Raw genomic sequence first — 21603 nt, 5'->3', positions numbered from 1 at the left:
AAGACAAGGGAGAGATTTGGTATGAACTGAGAAAGAAGAAGGAAGAACTGTAGTCTAGATAGAATTCAACAGGGCTTTGGAAACACAGAGAGGTCTTAGAGAAAATAAAACCATGAATTTATATATGTGTAATTTTAAATGTGTTTTATGAAAAATTCAAAATACCACTTCTAAAAAGTTTCTAAAATATATTAATTGGGGAAAAACTAGTTACCCCTTTTGGAAAATGAAACAAAGTCAGATGATTTTCTTTGTAACATTATAAGTAAGCCTCTTTTAATTATGCTACTATATGGTGCTTTGTTTCTTTTGCTTTAATAAAAATAAATACATTCACATTTTCCTTGTGTCTTTCCCCACCATGCAATCATTTCAGATGAAGCCCAAACCTCAATTTCAAATGTCTGTTTTAATTATATATGAACCACCTTAGGTGATCTTGTACCAGTGGGTTAAGAGCTGTTAGTGGCCTCATTTAATGCTGCCTTACACTTGTCTACACAGGACTTGATGGCAGGAGATACTCCTAAGCGCAGTCACTTGATTGACTCAGCAGCATGTCTGTGACAAGGTAAAATGAGTGGTGCATTTTGGGAAGCGACATGCGGACTCTACTTGAGAACAAAGTGTACTGGCATAAATCCTAGTGAATATTAAGATCAATCACTGTATATATGTGCTGAGTAGCTTTTTGCTCTGAATTAGAATTAAGACAGATTATATTATTGATGCATTAGGACTTCCCTGTTGCTTCTAAAGCCTATGACAGTTTTGTTCCCCACATACCTTACATATCTTGGTGTTATGAGTCATTATATCATAATACTTACAAATCCATTTAACCTACATCCAGTCTCCTGGTGACAATGATATGACCTACAGAAAAGTCTTGTGTAAGAGCCAATATCAGATTTTGATGAGTCATTTGTCCTTGACTTAAGTGGCCAATCAGAGCACTGACAGTCGGTTCATAATCACATTCTATAGTGTTCAGTGAAAGAGAGTATTGCAGCTAGCAATGAAAAAAACAAGGCCTCTCAGAGAAATTCTAGAAACTGTGACAGAAAAGGGAATTGAAAACTAGAAGATGCTCATAAAAGGCAAGATTCTTTTTGGCAAAGGCAGAGAATAGAGTTGTAAAGTATTTAATACCAGCTTGCCTATGATAAAGTATCAAAAGATAATATTTGTTACCACCCACATGGTCTAGAGAAATTCTTGGTTAGAAAACACTAGTAAGCCATTAAAAGTTTTATTCTCTAATTCTGGTTTGTCTAAGCTAATTGTTCAAGCTATTTTAGTCAATTACCTTTGATTTCCTCAAAACAAAATTTTGAGTTTGAGTAAAACAGTGGTTACTGGATGTTTTTAATTTGATCTAACAGAACGACCATTTTATTAAATAAGCATAAACTCTGGCTAAGTTTTTACACATCCTTGTGTGGAACATTTCAGCATAGAAACCAGAATTTCAAAAAGAACTTTTCCAGAAGCTCAATGGAACATCTCTGACTCCATTCTTTACGCTTTATATTAAACAATGAATGCTACAAATAATTCATTCAGCTCAGTGTATTTCCTCATACTGTCAATGAAGTTGGGGAAGTCTCTGAAAAAGTAGTCTGAAAATTTGTGCTCACTGATTATTTTTGCTTTCCTTTAACTACCTTTAAAACACTGAAAACATATCCTTGGAACTATTGAATACTTCTCAAAGAGAACAATATATAAAGAATCCATTCCTTAAAATTTTTCATAGGAAAGGACCTTAAATATTTTTCATATTACATTAATAAGCTGATACAAAGTATAATTGGAAATTTAATATATCAAATAATCAAGTAGTTGTTAGTTTTGTATTATCCTATTGTCTATTTTCTTCTGTGAAATAATGAGGTATAGAGAAATGGCTTCAAAACACACTTCAGCCATTTGTAGGAAAATGAATGTACTCGGAAAATATAACTGGGTGAAATAAACCAGGTACACAAACTTAAATGCTATATGGTATCTTTCATTGGAGGTGAAGTATAAGAAAAGAAAATGATAAAGGATAGATAGAAAGGGACAAGGGGATGGATCTTTTGCCGTAGGAAGCTGTCCAAGGGAACAAGGAGAGGACTCAGGGGAAAGGAAAGGGAAATGAGAGAAATAAAGATATGCCATGTACAGGAACCTAGTAACCCTAATTATTGTAAACATATGTCACAACGTTAGCTAAGACAAATCATATCAACAAGTATGAAAGAGGGGATAAGAGAACGTGGGGGTATAGGAAGAGAATTAAAAATAAAAACAATCAAGCTATAATATGTACTTGTAACTATTCCCAAGATGACTGTAAACTGCATAAATTGCAAACATACACTAACAAAATTTTAAAAATGAAAAAGAAATAGCATCAAGAATTAAAGACACTGGATTGAGGAGAAGAATAGCAGTTGGAAAGAATTGTATGTGATCTATAATATTCAAAACCCAAATTGTGTGGTCTGAGTCTCTAAATAATGTGAACAATTATTCCTCAAGTTTGTTATAAGTTGGGACAGGGATGGTCAGTTGGGCAAGATCTATCACTCAGCATCCACACAGCTGTGTCATTTCCTGTTGGCTGGAAAGTGAGTCCACACACACACTGCAGCAGTGAATCATGTCGGCAGTCAGCCTTGAGAGGAAAAGCAAGACCAAATGCTCCCTCCCGGACTGCCCTGTTCTTACCAGACAGCCTACGTGTTGCGTCACACTCTATACAGGACAAACAGGCAAAATCAATAGAAAATAAAAGAAAGTCTCCGTCCCAAAAAAAACAAGTTCTTCCCAAGTGACAGATTCAATTTACTGTTGCATTTTATGAACACTTTTTTTCAATACCTCTTTCTCAATAATACAAAAATACAAACAAACATGTTGAAATCACATAAGACCAGTGATAGATCACCTCCCTCTGGCCACCTGCCTAAGAGACAAATGGAACATTTCAGTACAGAAGGTTGTATCAGTTTGTACTCTTGCCCTTGCTCTTCTCACACCTAAAACTATTTAATATCCAGCATCTTATTAAATCCCCAAGAAGAATGCCCATGACTCACTCATATTTTAGAATAATGTCTATGAGGACATTCTGCACATTCTCTTGTTTTTATGCCAGTATTCTTTTTACTTTGCTGATAATGCTTAGAAGTGACCTGTCTTTTTTCTCCATTGTGTGCTTGCTCTTTCAAAGGCTTCTTCTGTCATCTGAAGAGAGACAGGAAACCATGAATAAACAATTAGGATTACCTCTTACAATATTCTACTGCGAGGCCAAGTCTCTATGAATACAACTCATTTGAAAAGGGAGGTGCTTGTAATGTTTTTCTAAAGAAGAATGTTGAAAGTACAGGGCACATGATTTTCTAAGAAGCCTTATTGTGCAGATACTATTATCATATAAGGATGAAACTAAAGAAAAGAATTCAGTCCATGTTTGCTCAAGGTCAGACAGCGCTTGGTTTAGCCTTGTTTAAAACCCAACTCCCTGACTTGTCCAGTGCTCAAAGAAAGAAAGAACTATTGTAGTTTATCAGTCTTCTGCCATCTCTATGTGTGGACTCGCTCAGTTATTCGTCTCTCCAGGCCTGGGGTCAGCCCTTTTTGTGGGATAATGCAGTTTCTCTGCTAGGAGAATTTCCCCAAATAATTAAAAGGTTAACCACAAAGGAAACACTTGGTAAGCCCAAACCTCTTTGCCATTTATTTTCTTTTTTCTTGATCTTAGCGGTAAATCTGAGAAAGAGAGCAATAAGAGATAGACAGACAAATAAGAAGAACGAGAAGAAAGATATTAGGTTATATATGACTCCCCAGATGAGGATTTCCTTCTTCTGAGTGAATGTGCTTCTTAGAGAAAAACTTCTTATCACGGTACAAAGTGTTACTGTTTTCCAGAATATGAGCTATCTTTGGATCCTACCTTCCCACTGGTGATGATCAATTTCATCACAGTGGTGCCACTAGTAAGTGACAGATGCAGACATAAAGGGAGTGATTTGTTCATTCATTCTTTCACTCACTCATTCCATCCTTTATGTAATCATGGTTTCCAAGCCTTCTTTTTTTAGGACTTCACACTGCTCTTCAGAAAGAAATGCAGATCCCAGAACTATTTTTGCCACCTCTCTCTGCCTTCTGTCTCTCATCTCTGTTCCCATCTCCAGTGGCACTCAGGAATTTGGCCTTCTTCTGTTCCACAAGTTTTCCACCTCTTTCCTTCCACATGACCTTTCCACTGTCTAATTCCTGCCCGGGCAGCCTTCTGCCAGACCTTGGCATGGCTGTTGTGTCCTCATCACTGAAAGCCATGTACGTACAAAGGTGCTGTCTGGCCACAAATTTCAGGCTTCATTCTGTTGTGCTTTATCATGCCATGCTTTCTTTGTGTCATAGAGTTTACACATTCATTCTTTCATATGTACTTGTTTCCTTATATTTTTTTCTCCTATATGGAATGTGTGTTCTGTGACACAAAAAGAAAGAAAAAACAGATTTGATGTGTTTACTGCTATATATACAGCACATGAAAGAGACTCTGGCATATAACATGGACCTAATAAATAATTCTTCAACTACACCTGCTATGGATTTTCAAATATATTTGAAATACATCACACACTGAGCACTAGAGACTAAAAAAAAAATCCTGAAAAATAATTCTTACCTTACAATCAAACCTGGTGGTATCTTCAGTCAAGTGATTTTTCTACTATATTAGAATCTATTGAATTTCACTCAGTAACTGACAGATTCCTGGAGATTCAGGTCACCTCATTTTCAAAAATAGTTATCTATACTGATTTCAGATTATTCATTGGCAAAATGATTATGCTTTTTCTTATTTGACATTTTTATGTCTTCAGTCCTACCATAATGATCGTTAGTGTCGTCTCTCACTTTCAAAAGTATATTTAGATGAATACATGATGGTTTTCTTTATTGGTCAATCAATTCAATACAACTAATAATTAATCCTAGGTAGGATGTTTTAACTACATAAGCTACATTAATTTAAGCATACAGAAGGTCAAGTCATATCTCTGGAAATCAAAAACTTTCTAAGTTAGAAATAAGAGATAGTATGGACCCAGTTCCAATTAGTGAGTCCACAAGATTCCTGAAGATATGTTGAACAGTTCCTGCGAAGAGCAAAAAGTGTTATAATAGAATATAGCATAGCTGGAGAGCTCTTCATCTCAGCAGAAACTGTTCCACCAACTTCATTTGCATTCCTCATAAATATTATTATGACTTCTGTTTCAAAAATGATGAAATTGAGGCATACAGAGGTTAAATAATTCATCCTATGACCAGCATATGCGAAGATCAGGGGACAGATACACCTATTTGTCATCTCCTACCCAACCATCATGCCCACTGCTTCTCAAACAGAAAAGTTTCCTGCGTTTAAGCAGGTTTGGGAGGTGCTGGGTTAAACTGTGTTAAGTAGGTTGCTTTTCTGCAGGACCGTTTGGTGTCTGTGACATACCAAAGTGCTCGATACCATAGAGATTCCAGGAGAACTACCTGCACAGGGTCTCCCTCACCAAAAAGGCACAGCAACATTTGTGTAAGGAGGGCACCAAAGCTCTTCCAAACAAACTAGCAAATGGTCCTCTGAGAACCCCACCAGGCCCAGCTACGCCTTTCCCTACTGCCAGCCTTCCTCCTGTGTACGGCAGACCACTACATCCAGTCAAGGCAGGGTTTCCCTCTGAAGGAGGCCTCAGCAGTCTCAGTTCTAAAAGGAAGAAAAAGCTCATCAAAGAGTACCCTAAACCTCAGGGCCCGGCCACCTGCCATTTATATTGGGGCTTTTAACTACTCTTTTTTATTTATATTTTTATTTTTTAAAGAATACAAAGTGATAAAAATAAAACATTATAAACAATACACAATTTCATGAAACAAAGTAATAGGAATTGGATAATGCTTGTCTCTGAGTCCCACACTGAACTTTTTACCTCAGTTTCTGACATATAAGGCACAGCATTTCTATAGAGGGATCTATATGTTCCCTTGAGCCAATGCCCTTCAACTTAATAGCTGAACACTTCTACTATTTGGGGACCTGGAAATGATGATGGTGTTCTAACAGATAGATAGATAGATAGATAGATAGATAGATAGATAGATAGATACATAGATAGATAGATACATAGATGATAGATAAGATAAATAGGATAGATAAATAGATATAGATAGATACATAGATGATAGATAAGATAAATAGGATAGATAGATATAGATAGATAGATAGATAGATAGATAGATAGATAGATTAGACAGATACAAATGTGCGGGATATTTTGATCCTTTCAAAGAATTTCTGGGAGGAAGAATTAGAAGACCAGGGAAATAGACATGGAGGTGGTAGAGAGGAGGGAGGTTAGACCTGAGCTTTTCAGGCTTCTAAGGGCAGCCAAGAGTTTTGATTCCAGGAAGATGGAGGTCAATGGTATAGGAAGTAAGGGCAGAACCTGAATGTCTTCCTCCAGTTTCCACCACCATGGGGAGGGGGGGATGAGGAGGGAGAGTAGGTGCAATTTCTGATCCTGTGTTTGTGTCCCTCTTGCGGTAGCACTGAGTTTCCAGTGGCTTTTGTCACGCAGTTATAAACATCTTCCACTTTCTTTTTGAAAAATAATTTTATTGAGGAACAAATAGCAATGAGACAATTTCAAAACCGATTAGTGGGACAGTTTCAATAATTTATGCATTGCATACTGTTGTCTTCTTAGTGTTCATTCATAGTACAAGATGCAGTATGATGACATCCTTCTCTCCTCCCACTCCCTCTACCGACTCCACTCCTCAAAACTTTTCTTCCTACTGCGGAAAGACTAAATCTGACAGGTCCGGGAACACAGGTCATTAAGGTGACCCAGGCAAGCCAGTTCCTGCATCTGCAACAATCTCAACTAGTTTCACAGTATATACACCTGAAGCAGACCTTTCATGTTTCTTTTTAATACAACCACTGTGACCCTTCTGCACCTAAGGTTTGCTTCATATGTATTATAAATATGTTTTAGGGGTGGGAAATAGCATTTTGTTTTCACAAATGCTTCTGAGCTTCTGGAGAAGAGCCTACACGAGGAAATTTCTAAAGGAATTTTGGTGCAATGGCTATGCACAGAGAGCAATTTCCGCCTCCTCCTGGACTTGCGCAGTGTCATCCATCATCAAATCCTGCTTGGGGCCTTGAGTTTCCTAGAGCTTTCCTCTGAAATGCACCCTGCACCGTCACCCTAGAGGGCGCGCTGCTTACATTTTCTGCAAGCAACGCCACAGCGCTGGCTCCCAGGCTCCATAAAAGGGGAGGAGGCGGATCAGTTCCCTTCTCTCATTGAGAAAGGAGAGGATTGGAAGGCCGGGCGTATAAAGCCGCGCACAGAGCGTGAAACAAAGCAGTCGGATCGGAATTGGACTTGGGAGGCGCGGTGCCGAGTCAGACATAAAACTTGTTGGAGAGGAGTAAGGAGCTGGCTCTCTCGTCTCCCTCTTCGTCTGCGTTGAGCTTCAGGGGTTCTCGCCAGCCTTGTGATTTATTTTTTATATCTGCTTTTTATATAGAGAAATATATATATACATATTTTTTCTTCTTAAGAGAATATTCCTGTTCCAAGAGACTATAAGGCAACATCAATGAAGGAGAGAAGAGCCAGCCAAAAATTATCCAGCAAATCTATCATGGATCCTAATCAGAACGTGAAATGCAAGATCGTAGTGGTGGGAGACAGTCAGTGTGGGAAAACCGCGCTGCTGCACGTCTTCGCCAAGGACTGCTTCCCCGAGGTGAGCGCGGCTGGCCGTGGGGAGCCCGGGTCTCGAGATAAGCTGCCCCTGTTTCTTCCCCTTTCATCAGTTTTTCCTTATTTTTATTTTATTTTTTAAAATTCTTTTCTAACAATTGGCTCTGTCACCTCTGTCTGCTTTGCTCCAGGTCCGACTCCTCGGAAAGGGAAAGTGCGCTGGGAGCGCGTGGGGTCGGACGAAGCCGCCCAAACTTGTTCGCTCGTGCGGACCGGGTGGAAAGACTTGGCTCAGCAGGGTTTCGAGAGCCGAGCGGGGTTGGGGGTTTCGGAAGGGCGCGGTCTTATCTTAAATTGGGAGCTGAGGGGAACGGCTTTTCATTTAGTATTTGATGAGTGACGTGTATTTTAAAATAACCTTTTCGCCCTCTTTCTTCCCTCCTCTGCCCATTCATCTAGAATTACGTCCCCACTGTGTTTGAGAATTATACGGCCAGTTTTGAAATCGACACACAAAGAATAGAGTTGAGCCTGTGGGACACTTCGGGTAAGCGTCCCCGACCGCGTGGCGTTGGGCCGGGTTTCCAAGGCCGGGTGGGGGGCGCGGCGGGGCTCGGGACCCAGCACCCCACGACCCTCTTTCGACTTCGCCCCGCCGCCGGATTCCCACGCTCGCTGCTGCAGGAAAATTTTACGCTTCCTGGGCAGGAGCGACAGCGGGAGGAGGTGGTGTCTCAGTGGGGAGAAGAGGGCACCGTGTGCCCACAGGGTGACCCCGAGGGTGGAGCCGCTGCACCGCCGACAGCCGACAGCGCCAAGCGGCCCGAGGAGGCCCGCGGCCCGGGGTCGGGGAGCCGGGGTCCCCGCGGGAGTTCCCGCTCAGGAGCGCGCCCCCGCAGCCGTCTGCAGTGTGGGAGGCGGGACGCCGGCTGCCGTGGGAGGTGGGAGAAAAGTACTTGCGGCGGCAAGGCTACGCGCGGGTTTGCGTTGGGAGAGAGAACGGCAGACGCCGGCAGCCCAGGCGCCTGACGCCTTCCGGGAACGCGCGGGCTGCACCTGGCTCCCCCTCTCTAGGCCCGCGCCGCCTCGGCGCCCACCCGCACCTGGCGCCTTCCTCCTGCCGTTGTTCCCGCCTGGCCTGGGGACTTCTTCCGACCCTCCCTAACCCACTGCATCACCCTGCGCCCTCCAGTGGGGCTGCGGGCAGCACTGTTTGCCTTTGACCTTCCGGTACCCTGGAATCCTTGGCGCCGCGGTAGGTTATTTTCAAAGGTCTGGGGTTGAATGCCAGTCTATTGCCTTCCCATGCGCCCACCTACCTACCTAGAGAGCAGTAGTGGAGTAGATAAAATACTCAAGGTGGAAAGGCTGCTAGCTCCGGGTTGAATTAGGGGTTTGGGCCGGGTCAAGGGCGGTGGGGGTGGGGCACCACCTGCAATCTGGGGCTAGGACGGTAGCATCCACCCTGGTCGGCCTAGCCCAGCGGTGAGCGTGCTGTTTGCAGGGTGTGTGTGTGTGGGGGGGGAGATAATAATAATAACTAATTTTTAAAAGGAGGGCCTTCTGTGGTGGAGTGGAGCTACCGTGTAGGCAGGTGAACGGCCTCTGTGCGTGGGACGCCGGGCCCCTGGGGGGCCGAGCCAAATCCTGGGCGAAACTCGCGAGGAGGAGTGCACAAGTGCCAACAAGCTGGCTTGGCCGCCTGGCGGGGACGCCCGAGGTGGAGCCGCGCTCCTGGGAGTGGCCAGCGGGAGGTGCCTCTGCCGGCTTTCTACAGCCCTGGGTTTGAACCTCTGCAGCACTGGAGGCACAAGGAGATAGAGACCAGGCGAAGGGGCCGACACACAGGGTCGCCAGAGGCAGTCTCTGCACAAAGGCTAGCGAGAAGTCTCACACGAGCGCCTCCCACGGTCTGTGCCAGATGCTTCGGCTGCGGCAGTGAGAAGGGCAGATCAAGTTTCTCCCGAGAGCCAGGCTCTTCCTCGAGCTGTACCACGGGTAGCAGGATACGGACCTCGCCGTGTTTTCTGTTTTGTGCCGGAGGTTGCCCACAGACTCGATACTGTAGAGAAAGTTGATGGGTTCAGTTGCAGTGGTTTCTTATTTCAGTAATTCCTATCTTCTGAATTATTACCCAGCCTAATATTTAATGGGCTCTAATTCCCAGACATAGCATGGTAATTGTCGTACCTCATGGGCAGGACAGCTGGTGTGGCTCCAATAATTAGCACCGGTACTCTCTCCCTCACCCAGCCCTGTTAGAACTTAATACTTGATAAGAATGATTTAGGCCTGGGGTGAAACAGTGGGTCTATTCCAGTCCCTGATAAAGATGTGTTGGGATTTTAGCCCCTGGTCACAATGGATTTCTGCATGCAAATAAATCTACTTTTCTGGCTCTTATTTCATCGTCTATAAAAGGGATCCAGAGCTGCATATTGTCCAGGGTCTGTTCCATCTCTTTGCTTCTTGGCTTTCATACGTTGGACAGGCAAGTCTTTTTGTTTCCCAGGATGTTGGTTGGCAGCAGCTGTTTGTCCCAGTGGACCTGGTGTTCTGTGCTGGGGTTTTCAGTCTATAAAGCAAGCCAGGCTCAGGGTAGACCCAGGCTTCCTGGTGGATTTAGGAATGGGCCTCAGGAGGAGGGGCCATGACTGGGCTTATAGGAATGTTGAGTCTTGGACCCTTATCTCAACTTGCAAGGGTTTCAGGACCACCAGTGGAGAGTGTGGATTAGATATCCAAGGGGCTAAGTAGGCTTTTGTTTAAAATAAAAAAATATATTTTCAAAGATTGAAAAATGAAATAAGCAAGATACAGTTTATAGTTGGAGATGTCCTTGGAATATGCAGATAAATATCACAGCAAATATTCTGATGCACTTAATCCAAACTCTACAGCTTCTAGTCCCTAAAATAGCAGAATGCTTTGCATACAGTAGCCCCCCCATAAACCCTTTCATATAAAAATATGAATGAACAAATGAATAATGATATGTGCTGTTTCCAAGGAGATGAGTTTTCCTGATTTTTATTACCATTGAATTATCTGTACTCCAAGAATGGCAACTTTATAAATATTAACATCAAATTCATCAATTAGATTAATCACACTCAAACAATCACTTAAAAAGAAGTTTGTAATAACATAATCACTGGTATATTTTTATTTAATGAAACAAAAACAATGTACATGTAACTAAAATATAAAGATTTAAAAACCGATTAGTGACTGTTGTACTACAAAATTATTCTTTAATGAAATCTTGAATTCAGGTTTATACGAATAGAAAAAGAGACAGGGAATTCCATGGAATTCCATTGTGTTTCTTGTGGGGTTAGATGCTAATTCAACAGTCCACAAGTAATTTAAATTCTAAGAATAACTTGTTTTGACCAAAGTGGTTTGTCATTCACGAGTAAAATACATGTAAAAGGAACGACAGCATCAACAACTAATTATTTTGAGTACCTTTTAACATTTTTTTCCATTTCAAGTCAAGCTTTTCATGGAAATTTCTAGACAATATTTCTTTGTCAAGTATTTTATATTTTCTTTACCCACAAAGACATTTGTTTAGCTCAGGTTGTGAAAATAATTGCATAAATCTTATGCCTCTTGATACATTAATTTTCTTCAACTGCTTTTAGTTTAACTCTGAAGAGAACACCCAAACCAAGTCTTTAAAGTCCTAAATGTCAATTATTTTTCTTCCAAAAACTTTGTGAAAGAGGTTTGTATTAAAAAGATTAGGGACAGCTAACATCTGTTTCATGGAGATAGCATATATTTTGCTCTTTGAGTGGTATTCCTGTTTCATTCAGTCTCCTAGCAGAAGTATAGGCATTTAGGACTCAGAAGTAGTTCTTGCCTTATCTGGCCTCTGTTCTTACAAGGGATCAACTTTTCCTTCAGCAGGCATGTGATCATGAGCAAGCAAGGTGGCCCGTTTGGATACAGAAAGACCATTGAATGAAAGTGGGGTATGCAGGGTCTCTTTGCATCAAGAACCAAAAGGAAATCATTAATTTCCCACTTTTCCAAGCCCAATAAATTAGTATTTTCTTCTTTACTCTCTTTTCCTCTTTCTGCATCTACTATAAGCAGATCTTCTGTGAGGCCATAGGATGTAATGCCTGTTAAGTATGGAAAAAGAAACTCTTCATTGCCAGCTTTTGGTGAACCCAGTGTTGTCAAATTCTAATGCCCACTTCCATGTGATTGCCAAATATATTTCCATCATTGGGCCTTTTAGTTTTGGTTTTGACATAGATCCTCTAGCTCTTCTTCAGGCAGAAAACAGTTCCTTACCCAGCCTCTCCCAGGCACATAGCAGTTAAAACAAGGAGAAATGGCAAATTGACGGTTGATACTTGTGGCTCCTGGAATAACGCTAAATTAATAGCATTTATTAGTACCCCTAAGGAAATAAGACCTTTGGGAAAAAAGCTATGGAAATTGTCTAAGAGGGGAGACTATAAAAGGTAAGTTACAGCAAAAGTAGTTCCTGTAGCTTCTTCATTTTACTAAAAAGTATTTGCTTTTCATTATAAAATAAACATTTTATAGTAATAGGTTCAGAAGGGTACTGAATGATGGTCAGATTCACTCAGTGCATTCGTGCAAATCAGTGGAAATAGTTTGATCATTTCAAAGTGACAAGAGAGACCAAAGTGGTTCTGCTGTCTTGTACTTCAAAATCTGCCCCCTTGGCCAAGCATAGGAATGAGTACAGCATGGAGCCAAATGCCTACTAATAATAGAAACTCAAATCAGTTAAGGATCTCCATATCTTTTCCTAAGAGATCTGGTTGCATTGTAATTTCAGCACATCTGATTTAGGGAATAATAGTCATTTATGCTAGCTTTTAACCAAGCCAAGTTAATATACATTTTATTTAAAGTGTATTATTAGTTTTAAATTATTCTGCTCAGCTGCTAAAATTCCCCATAGTAAGCGCTATTGCCTCATGAGTGCTCCTTTCAATCTTGTGGTGGTACAGATTTCTTTTAGACCCTGAGTGCTAAAGTTAGCATTTTCTATTTAATTTTTTAGTGTTATTAGCAGTGAATGTAGTATTTTAATTTTTTTTTTCTACTTAAAGAAAAACTTTACCTTTATACCCTTACTTTGAGGACAAATTCCTCTAAACACACAAAGCTATGCTACCGACATTGCCCCACGTGGAGCTCAGATGCCAAGTTTGAGGAATGGCCTTAGATGGCAAGCACTCTAATGAAGTAGTCCTTAAAGGAATGGAAATATTTCAGCAGTTTTCAAGATTAGTATATAGGGGCTGGAAAGATGGCTCAGTGGTCTAAAGCACCTACTTGGAACAAGCTTGGCAAAGCACAGGGACCGCGGTTCAATCCCCCAGCACCACATGCCAGCCAGCCCCGCCCCCTGGTGGGCTGAGCTGGCCACACACACACACACACACACACACACACACACACACTAAATGCAAAATAAATAAATAAAATAAATTAAAAAAAAGATTAGTATATAATTAATCCAGTATATAATTAACATATGAATGTGTCTGAGCAAGGTGTAAGCTGTGAGTTAACACCAGCAAGTCTGTGTTAGGGCCCTGTGCAGATGCTGCTTTTGCTGTGGGGAAGAGGAAGAAGAAGAGGAGGGCCTGCCAAGCTGGGCCAGAGCAGCTTCTGCCCTCAGGATGCTCACAGTCTAATCAAGGTGACAGGACAAACCAAAGTAGTGAAAATCTGGATGACAATAACATTGGAAAGGCTCGGGCTTTACCCAGGTAACAAAAGAGTAAGATGAGGAACTTAGATTAAGGAGTTTAGGTGGAAGGAAGTCCCTATGCATAGGGACAGGGGCCAGGAGCTCCTTACCTGGCATTCTTCTGAGAATACCCCAGGACAAATGGAGATGTGGGAGGGGTGATTGCATGAGTTCTGAATGCTGGACTCACCTACCTGCAGCAGTGCTGATCCCAGAGAGTTGTTGCCCGCCACGTGATCAACCTGCTCCCTGAAGCTACCGCAGTCCCTTTCGTTCTCTATATGTGTCCTCTGTTTTTTGTCTCTTTCACTTGGAAACATGCTAACCCTTAATGGCTTCAGAGGAGAACACATTCTTTAGGTCAAGAATTCCAAGTTAAATGGACTTGCTTAGATAAAGGGAGAGGGTGATACTTTACTAGGGAGCCAAAGAAGCACAGGTGGGTGTGATGCATCAAGGGAAAAAATGCAGAAAATCAGGTACTTCATTAGTAGGATCCCAAGAGCTTAAGGTTACAAAGCCAAATTCTGTTCTGTACTTTCATACTTTGTAAGAGATGTAGGCTAAAGCAAAACGAATAGCGCAGTTGGTGGTTTCCAGTAACCAGCGCATCAGACTGCATTTGGATACTGTTCTGCCATGCAGCATTTTCCATTTAAATCATGGCACCTCCCCCAGAAGTCAAGGGGAGGCATGAATTTCTAGGTCTTCATTTGTCTCTCAGTACTTTTTCAAAGCCTTGTTGAGTGCTAGCTTTTTTTTTTTTTTTTCAGTCTGATTTCTTGCTAAAGTACATGTGTCGACGAGGTATCCAGATTGGTTATTCTGATACCACATGAAATAACCAGATGTTTCTCCATTTAGCTAGTTCTTTTGCATGTAAATATGACACTGAGGACTCATAGTTTCTCTAGTTGCACTGTGCCAAATGAATTAGCTGTGCCTCAGTCATTTTCTGACGTCCTTGAAATGTCTTTTTAGTTAATACATACTGGCAACTTTCTCAGAGGCCCTATGGCACACAGAAAAGTACTGACATGCATGTAAGCTGTCTGAAAAGTTTGATCAGGTGTTGTGCACGTTGGTTTTGAAAAATGAGCCAGGTGACAGTGTATGGAAAGGTGAAGTTACTCTTGGGACTCCTTTCTAAGGAGCTGGACTCATACATGAAACAAAAGGGAAAGCTTCAGTCTGTTACTGATTCATAATCTATGTTTCTCTGTATATAGATATATATGTTTCCACTGTCAGTGTAATATTTTGATTCTTCTGTATTTTTAAGCATTTCGATAAGATTAAGAGTTTAAAGCAAAAGTTTCAGTTAAAGCCTCAAAGTAGCAATTTTATTTCTACTTGGCTGACTTTCTACACAATGGTGTGTCTTCATTGCCCCTAGAAATAGAAAATATTGATTTAGTTTTTACACTAGCACATAAATGCCCACAGTTTTCATAAGATCTGTTTGCAATTTCTATTAGTCTGATTCTCTAACACTAATCAAGTATCATTCCTGCGAATATTTGTAACATTGGGGGGGGCATGTAAGTATAGTGTAGACAGCTGGAAGAAGAGTTAAAATAGAGGCTTATGCTGAGCCAGATAATGAGAGTTCTGCCTAGACTTGGTTTGCATTCTTGAGCTTGCTGAGAGTAAAGCTGTCATTTGGATTCGCAGTGGCATGAGGAAGTACACACTTGTGAACACTAGGCAGTTCTTACAGTCTCACACTTTAGCTACTACTTGGCAGAGATGTGCTCTGGTGGCCACTAAAAATACCAAACATTAACGTATTTTTCTATGCCAAAATCCTATAGTTTTGCTAATTTAATTTTCTGGGTAGAAATTTCTTACTAGGGAAAGGGAAGCTTTTCACATGAAGGCTCAAGTATGAGGTTGTCCTTAGGAAATATTCAACAAGAAGAGTTTCCAGCTCTAGTCTCTAAAAAATCAGTGTTTGAACTGGTGTTGCAGAAAGTCTATGAAGCCTCCCTTTTGGACATGAACCTTCTCACATATACATTTAATTATGTACAAATATGGCGTGTTCTGGGCCTGGGAAAGAGTGACTTCAGCAGCCAGGTATGTGTCTGAAGAATTGGTTTCTGGGCGAGGTGCTTTGTGACTATTCTTGGGCTGGAAATTTTTCTCTCACTTGAAATTAATGTTCTCCAAGACTAAGATGGGTAAATTTACAATTGCAAATATCTTTTAAACTTTGCTCATGTTTGCCAGACTTGAGCCGCTGAGAATCTCAAAAGTGGATTTATTCAAATCTACATGCCAGCAAAGCCCTTCCACTGCATCTTTTGGTGGTGCACACATTTGCCTATGCATTGTCCTTACGTATTTGTAAAAGAGCTTCCTACAGTTTCCTTTTGAAAGTGTGGCTATTTAGAAAGGAAGGCCTTGGAACAGCACTGTGGGTTTAATGTTTCAATGACTATAAGAGAATTGCTACATGGGTGGATCTCCATATGCATGAAGCCTATTTCACATGCTGAGAAAGAGCTTTACTTGACAGGCAAAGCTCAGTTCCTAGGTTTATTGGACCTTAACTGTAGTTCATTCATAGGTATAAGAGTACAGATTTCTTGCACATCAGTGTACTATAAAGTATAATGCTTGCATTCACAGTAAAACATGATCAGCTCTCTTTCTTGTGCTTGACGTACACAATTAGCACCTCAGAAGCTTTATGTGCATCTTTTAAGAAAGAAAAAATCTATAGGAGTTGACATTTTTACTGTTTAGTTTCACAAGGTGTCATGGACATTTTCTGGAGAGATGCAGCAGCCCTGAGCATGCTTTCTGTCTCCAGTATGGACTTAATTTTGGCTTCTCTTTGGGCATTATCTTGGCCTCCCTGGAGCAGGCATTCCTGAGATTCCTCTGCGTTTTCTCCTGACTTGGGATTGCCATCCTGTCCAACTTTGCTTGCCTTGCCTCCTTTGTGTGGTCATGTGAGCTTTATGGGACGAATAGGAGAGCATGCAAAGTACTTAAACACAGGGAGAAGAGTATAAAATCAGAAGGGAGTTTTTTTTTGTTGTTGTTGTTTTGTTTTGTTTTGTTTTTTTTCCATGAAACTGATAAATTTTTAGATCATTCCTGATGGGACAGTTCCTTTTAAATTCTATGTAAGTTTTGCTTTAAAACAGTAGACAGAATTTTTTTTTTAAAGTTTTAATCATAACCAATCAAAAAATGTAATGACTAAGTATTGTTATGTTCAATGGCAAATTACTCCTATCATTGGTAGTCAGACAAATCATAACTAATAAATGTAAGGATTTGTTTTATTTATTTATTTGTTGAAACCAGGGATTGAACTCAGGCCTTTGTGCTTGCCAGGCAAGCACTTATTCTACTGAGCTATCTCCCCAGGCCCCAAGGGATCTGGTACCATTGGGTACTGTTGTTGATGTAAAACCAGCACTGTTTCTCAGCAAAAGCAATAAGACCAGATCAAATATCATTCCTAATTAGACCTTGTTAAAGTTCTTTTAAATTACTGCTTTACCTCCACATGCATGATGGTTTGTTTCCCATAAACCTTCACAACACATATGTATTTTTATTCAAAGTGTTAAACCAGATAAAAACAAAAGCAGAAACAAGCCTCTATGTGAATTTGGTTTATCCTGAAAAATCTGTTTCATCTTAAAATCAAACCAGATTCTACAATTTGCAGATATTTGCATATACCCACTAAGCCCAGAGCCTAAATCTCCAGCCTTTCTAAGAGGGCTGCACACAAACCCAGACAGATCCCTTTTGTGGCCATTAAATGGCTAGGGAGGGAAAACTCCATCCACAAAGGGTGGGGCATTCTCTATAAGCCACCTTGTAACCTGAATATTGAAATCATACCTTTGGGTTTTCATAGCCCTTGCAATTTTAAGTACACTTTTACTCTTTTGGATTTCCTCAGCCACCTTCCTAATCTTTGTATTCAGAAAAGATGGGCTCCAATGTCTCCAGTGCCATATTAATAGTGAGCGTGCTCACATGCACCGCTCTGTCCTGGAGGAGTGAGGCACCTGGAGAGGCTGACCCTCAAGTCCAGGCTAGCTGAAGGCTGGAAGATAACCAAAAGGTTGTTTCTCCAGGTGAATAGTTTCCCAAAAAGTAGATTTGCAAGGTCTGGTCAGGCTTTTGATAATCTTAAATGTTGACAGTTCCAACCATATAGGTAGGGGTCATTGCATCACTTACTAACTTTGAGGAGAGGAGGAAACCCCTTTCCAGCATTTGGATTTCCATTCTTTGGTCTTGAGTTTTCTGTTTGGCAAGAGATGTTCAAATGCTTACCGAAGGAGGTAAATTATAGGGACACTTTGATTTTTGTATTCATCAAGGTAATTTCTGATGCTTTCCAAAGAATGTTTAAGTGGGTGAACAATTTTTGAGTAGTTCTCACTGCTTCACTTTCCTTTAAGTAGCTAAAAAGATAGCAACAGCTTGTCATTTTGGGCAACAGCCTCATTCTGATGTATCTTAATATTTAAAATGAGTTGACTTTGTAAACTCTATAAACCTTGGGAAACGAGCTTTCATTTGTCAGGCTCTGCTATAGGAGGATCCTGATGTCAAACATGAGTAGGAAGCTGGTGACCAAAACAGAACCTGCTTTGGTCATTTTTTCTTAATCAAACTTTATTCCTGATTCCTACAACATTTCCCTTTTTTCTTGACATACCTGGCATGTTGCTTTCCATCTCTAGAGTGATGAATAAGAAAGCAACAGTACACTGTGGGGTTCTGCATTGAATGCTAGGGACCCAGAATGCACAGTGAACACAGAATGGCAACATACCAAGACAGTAACCTGTAGGTTGTACAAGAAGGCCCCTAAATTTTTTATTTTGATAGAAATGCAGAAGATTATCTTAAAAACTTCTTTCTCTTCTTGACTTTAACTATTGAGATTTTTTTTTTTTTTTTTTTTTTTTAATGTAAGAGGGGACAATATACCTGTCTTAGTTACTCTTCTCTCCTTGCTGGAACAAATAACTGACACTCAAAATGAAGGAAGGAAAAGGTTTATTTCACTCACAGTTAGTGGAGGATTCAGTCCATATTTAGCGGGCTCCAGGGCAGAGTGGTGCAAAACAGAGAACAGTCTTTCAAGTCAGAGGAAAAGAGCAAGAGTGCAAAAGGTGTAGCAGCAGCTCAAGCAGCTAACTTCTCTTTCCTCCTTACATTGAAATGCAAATTACCTGCCCCAGAGCAGGTGCAACATCCACACCCACAATAATCAATCACAAACTCCAAAAGCCACCCCAAGACTGCATGAGACTTTGGGGGGACAACTATGCACAAACCATAACAATACACTATTTTTCTGTTGAAATGGAAAATGGGGTCAAAATGAAATAATTTCCAGAAACTTTGGTTTGTTACATTTTCTTTAATTAGAAATCAAGGGGGCCCAGCCCTAGCTCAGTTCTTTAAGTGACTGCTTCCACAATGCTGGCAGCCTCAGTTTGCTGTAGTTCGATCCCCACAACACTCCAGCCATGCAAAAGTGCCCTGAAGGCATTCAAGGAACAAAACACACACACACACAAAAAAAAAAAAAAAAAAATCCTTTAATTAGAAATCAAAAAAGAAGGGTCAGTCAGATAGCCCTGGGGACTAAATCTCCTGCTTAGAGTGCAGCAGCCAGGGCTCGACCCCCGATCTGCCCTGCCAGCCCTGCCCACACAGGCCGCACTGAGGTGATGACTGAGACTGGGCGTGGTGGTGCACACGTGTAATCTCAGCACTTGGGAAGATGGAGACAAGAGAATCACTACGAGTCCAGTCTACCTACTAAGACCCTATAGACCTTGTCCTAAATACAGAAAGAAAAAAAAAATTTAAAAATACATGTATTTGCCTAGGAAAATGATTTTTCTGTTATGTTTGTGAAATATCTCTGTACCTAAAATGAATACTGGAAAAAGCAGCAATTGGCAAAGTTGTCTTTAATTTTATAGCTATACTATGTCATAATTATGAGCCTCATGAAGTTAATCATCCTTCAGAATTCTTAAAGGAGTAGAAGAAACTTCCTAGGAGAGTAGATAATTTCTGTAACTAAATTATTGTTTGGTTATTTGAGCTTTTAGTGTAGCCAGGGTTTGATACAGGCTAGGATCCTTGGATCGCGCTGTGGTATCCCTTTAAAAGTAGAACTATATAATAAAAAGTACATAATTACCATGGCATTGGTTACATTCATGAGGTTTGGGGATAAGTTTAAATAAGTAAATTTGAGGTGAAAGGCTTGACCAAACGTATAACTTGGAGATAGGGTGACAATGAAGTGGGTCACCATGGCTCTCTTTGCAAGGCTGAAACTCCTCTCTTTTTCCCTCTATCCTCTCCAGCCCTACTACTGGATGGACCTTGTTTTGGTCTCATTCCTAAGCTGTGGCTCAGTTTGTGGTGTTCAGCCTCTAGCAACAGAGTTCACACTTCTACAATAACCCTCATTAATGCTCACTGAGCCTTTAAGAAATGCCAGGTGTTTCCTGGATTTATTTAATGCCAGGCAGTATGTTGTTCTTATTTTCATTTAATGAATGAAGAGTCAGAGGCAGTCTTACAGATGGTTGGCTTCCTCCCCCTTTGGTGATGGAGGAAGATTTGCACTCAAGATTGCTTGGCCCAGGTGCTTTTCTGTTTCAACCTCCCAACCCTAGTCTTTGAACTTTGCCTTAAGACCCTGGTCCTCCTCCAGGTCAGATCTGTGTAAGGTACCATTTATCTTCTGGAAAAAATGAATGCATTGCCAGCCTGGCTTTTGTATGTTTGCATTTCTTTTCTAAGAATTAAAGGAAGCAGGGGTGGGACTGCAATGGGACAGTGAAGAGATTTATTTCAATGTGGAGGAGTTATTGCATGACAAAGGGACATAGATGTTAACTTTTGCATTTATTCATTTCTCTTAGGTTCCCCATATTATGACAACGTTCGTCCCCTCTCATACCCAGATTCAGATGCTGTGCTGATATGCTTTGACATCAGTAGACCTGAGACTCTGGACAGTGTCCTGAAAAAGGCAAGTGTTGGGGCTCAGTAGCACAGTTCAGTGTTGGAAGATGGTTAAGACAGAAACATGTGGTTGGCTGGGGAGCTCAAAGGCTCTGATGGATTCCCTACCTCATGTTTTCTAATTAAAATACTGGAAAAACACTGTCACCAACAGGTTTCCGAGCATATGCTTCGCAAGTTTTGAAAGTCAATCTTAATAGTTTATTTATAAATCAATTACTCTTTAAAAGCATCCACATTTCATTTCTGGAAGGAATAGTATAGCTAAAATAGTTATGTTTTTGTACTGTTATATTTATACCTACCTTCTTTCCATCTTTCCACCTATCCATTCTTCCTTCCTTCTTTCTCTCCCTCCCTCCCTCCTTCCCTCCTTAGTTGAACAGATTTTGTGCTTTAGTTTGCAAATTTACATTTGACTTCAATTAAAAGTTTGAACTAAATGCTGTAATAGCTATGTTAATAAACTTGTGTTTTAGTTAACATGTTGTTTGTTGTGAAATGTGCTAGTGTGAAAAGAATATGTCTGAAGATATGGTGCTATATGAATTGTGATCAAATATGTGTCAAATACTAACAAAGACCATACTTGTGAACATGTTATACATTATTACATGTATCAGCTTTCTGGAGGCAAAAGTGGTTAGGTTCTACAGGTAGAAAACAGGCACCTGAGGTAGTAGCTGTGGACAGAGGGAACAGGGAGAGGTCAAGAGGCAGGACAGCGATGGAAGATGAGGAAGGAGTCCTAAGAGAGGGGCATTCCTTAGCCTCTAGCCTGCCTAGGGCTCAGCCTGGGTGGTTACACACACTCAGCTTGGTGCTCAAGGCTCAGCATCCCTCTCATTTGAATACTGCGGTTTTCTGAGGCAGATCTTGCTGGAGCACCCTCTTCCCCATGCACTGGAGCATAGACACAGGTGTAGTTGAGGGCAAGGGGCCACCTGAGCGATCCAAACAGAGGGAAGGGATTGATGGCCTGTTATAGATGGCCTGGTTTTTTTTTTTTTTTTTTTTTTTTTT

The 21603-nt window shown here is 40.9% G+C and overlaps 1 protein-coding gene across 1 annotated transcript in view; it reads left to right on the top strand.

Moving 5' to 3' along the window:
- Positions 1-7386: 7386 nt before the first annotated feature.
- Rnd3 (Rho family GTPase 3) overlaps positions 7387-21603 on the top strand; it is a 20132-nt gene continuing 5915 nt past the window's right edge. The window contains exons 1-4 of the mRNA XM_023721400.1: positions 7387-7509; positions 7643-7830; positions 8247-8334; positions 20478-20587. Of these exons, the coding sequence (XP_023577168.1) occupies positions 7681-7830; positions 8247-8334; positions 20478-20587 (348 nt within the window). The 5' untranslated portion in view covers positions 7387-7509; positions 7643-7680. The remainder of the gene's footprint in view (positions 7510-7642; positions 7831-8246; positions 8335-20477; positions 20588-21603) is intronic.

The sequence above is a fragment of the Octodon degus genome, unplaced genomic scaffold (assembly GCF_000260255.1).
Source record: "Octodon degus isolate 3935 unplaced genomic scaffold, OctDeg1.0 scaffold00082, whole genome shotgun sequence".
Taxonomy (NCBI): Eukaryota; Metazoa; Chordata; class Mammalia; order Rodentia; family Octodontidae; genus Octodon; species Octodon degus.
The sequence above is the reverse complement of the archived record's forward strand: the minus strand, read 5'-3'. Positions and strand labels throughout refer to the sequence as shown.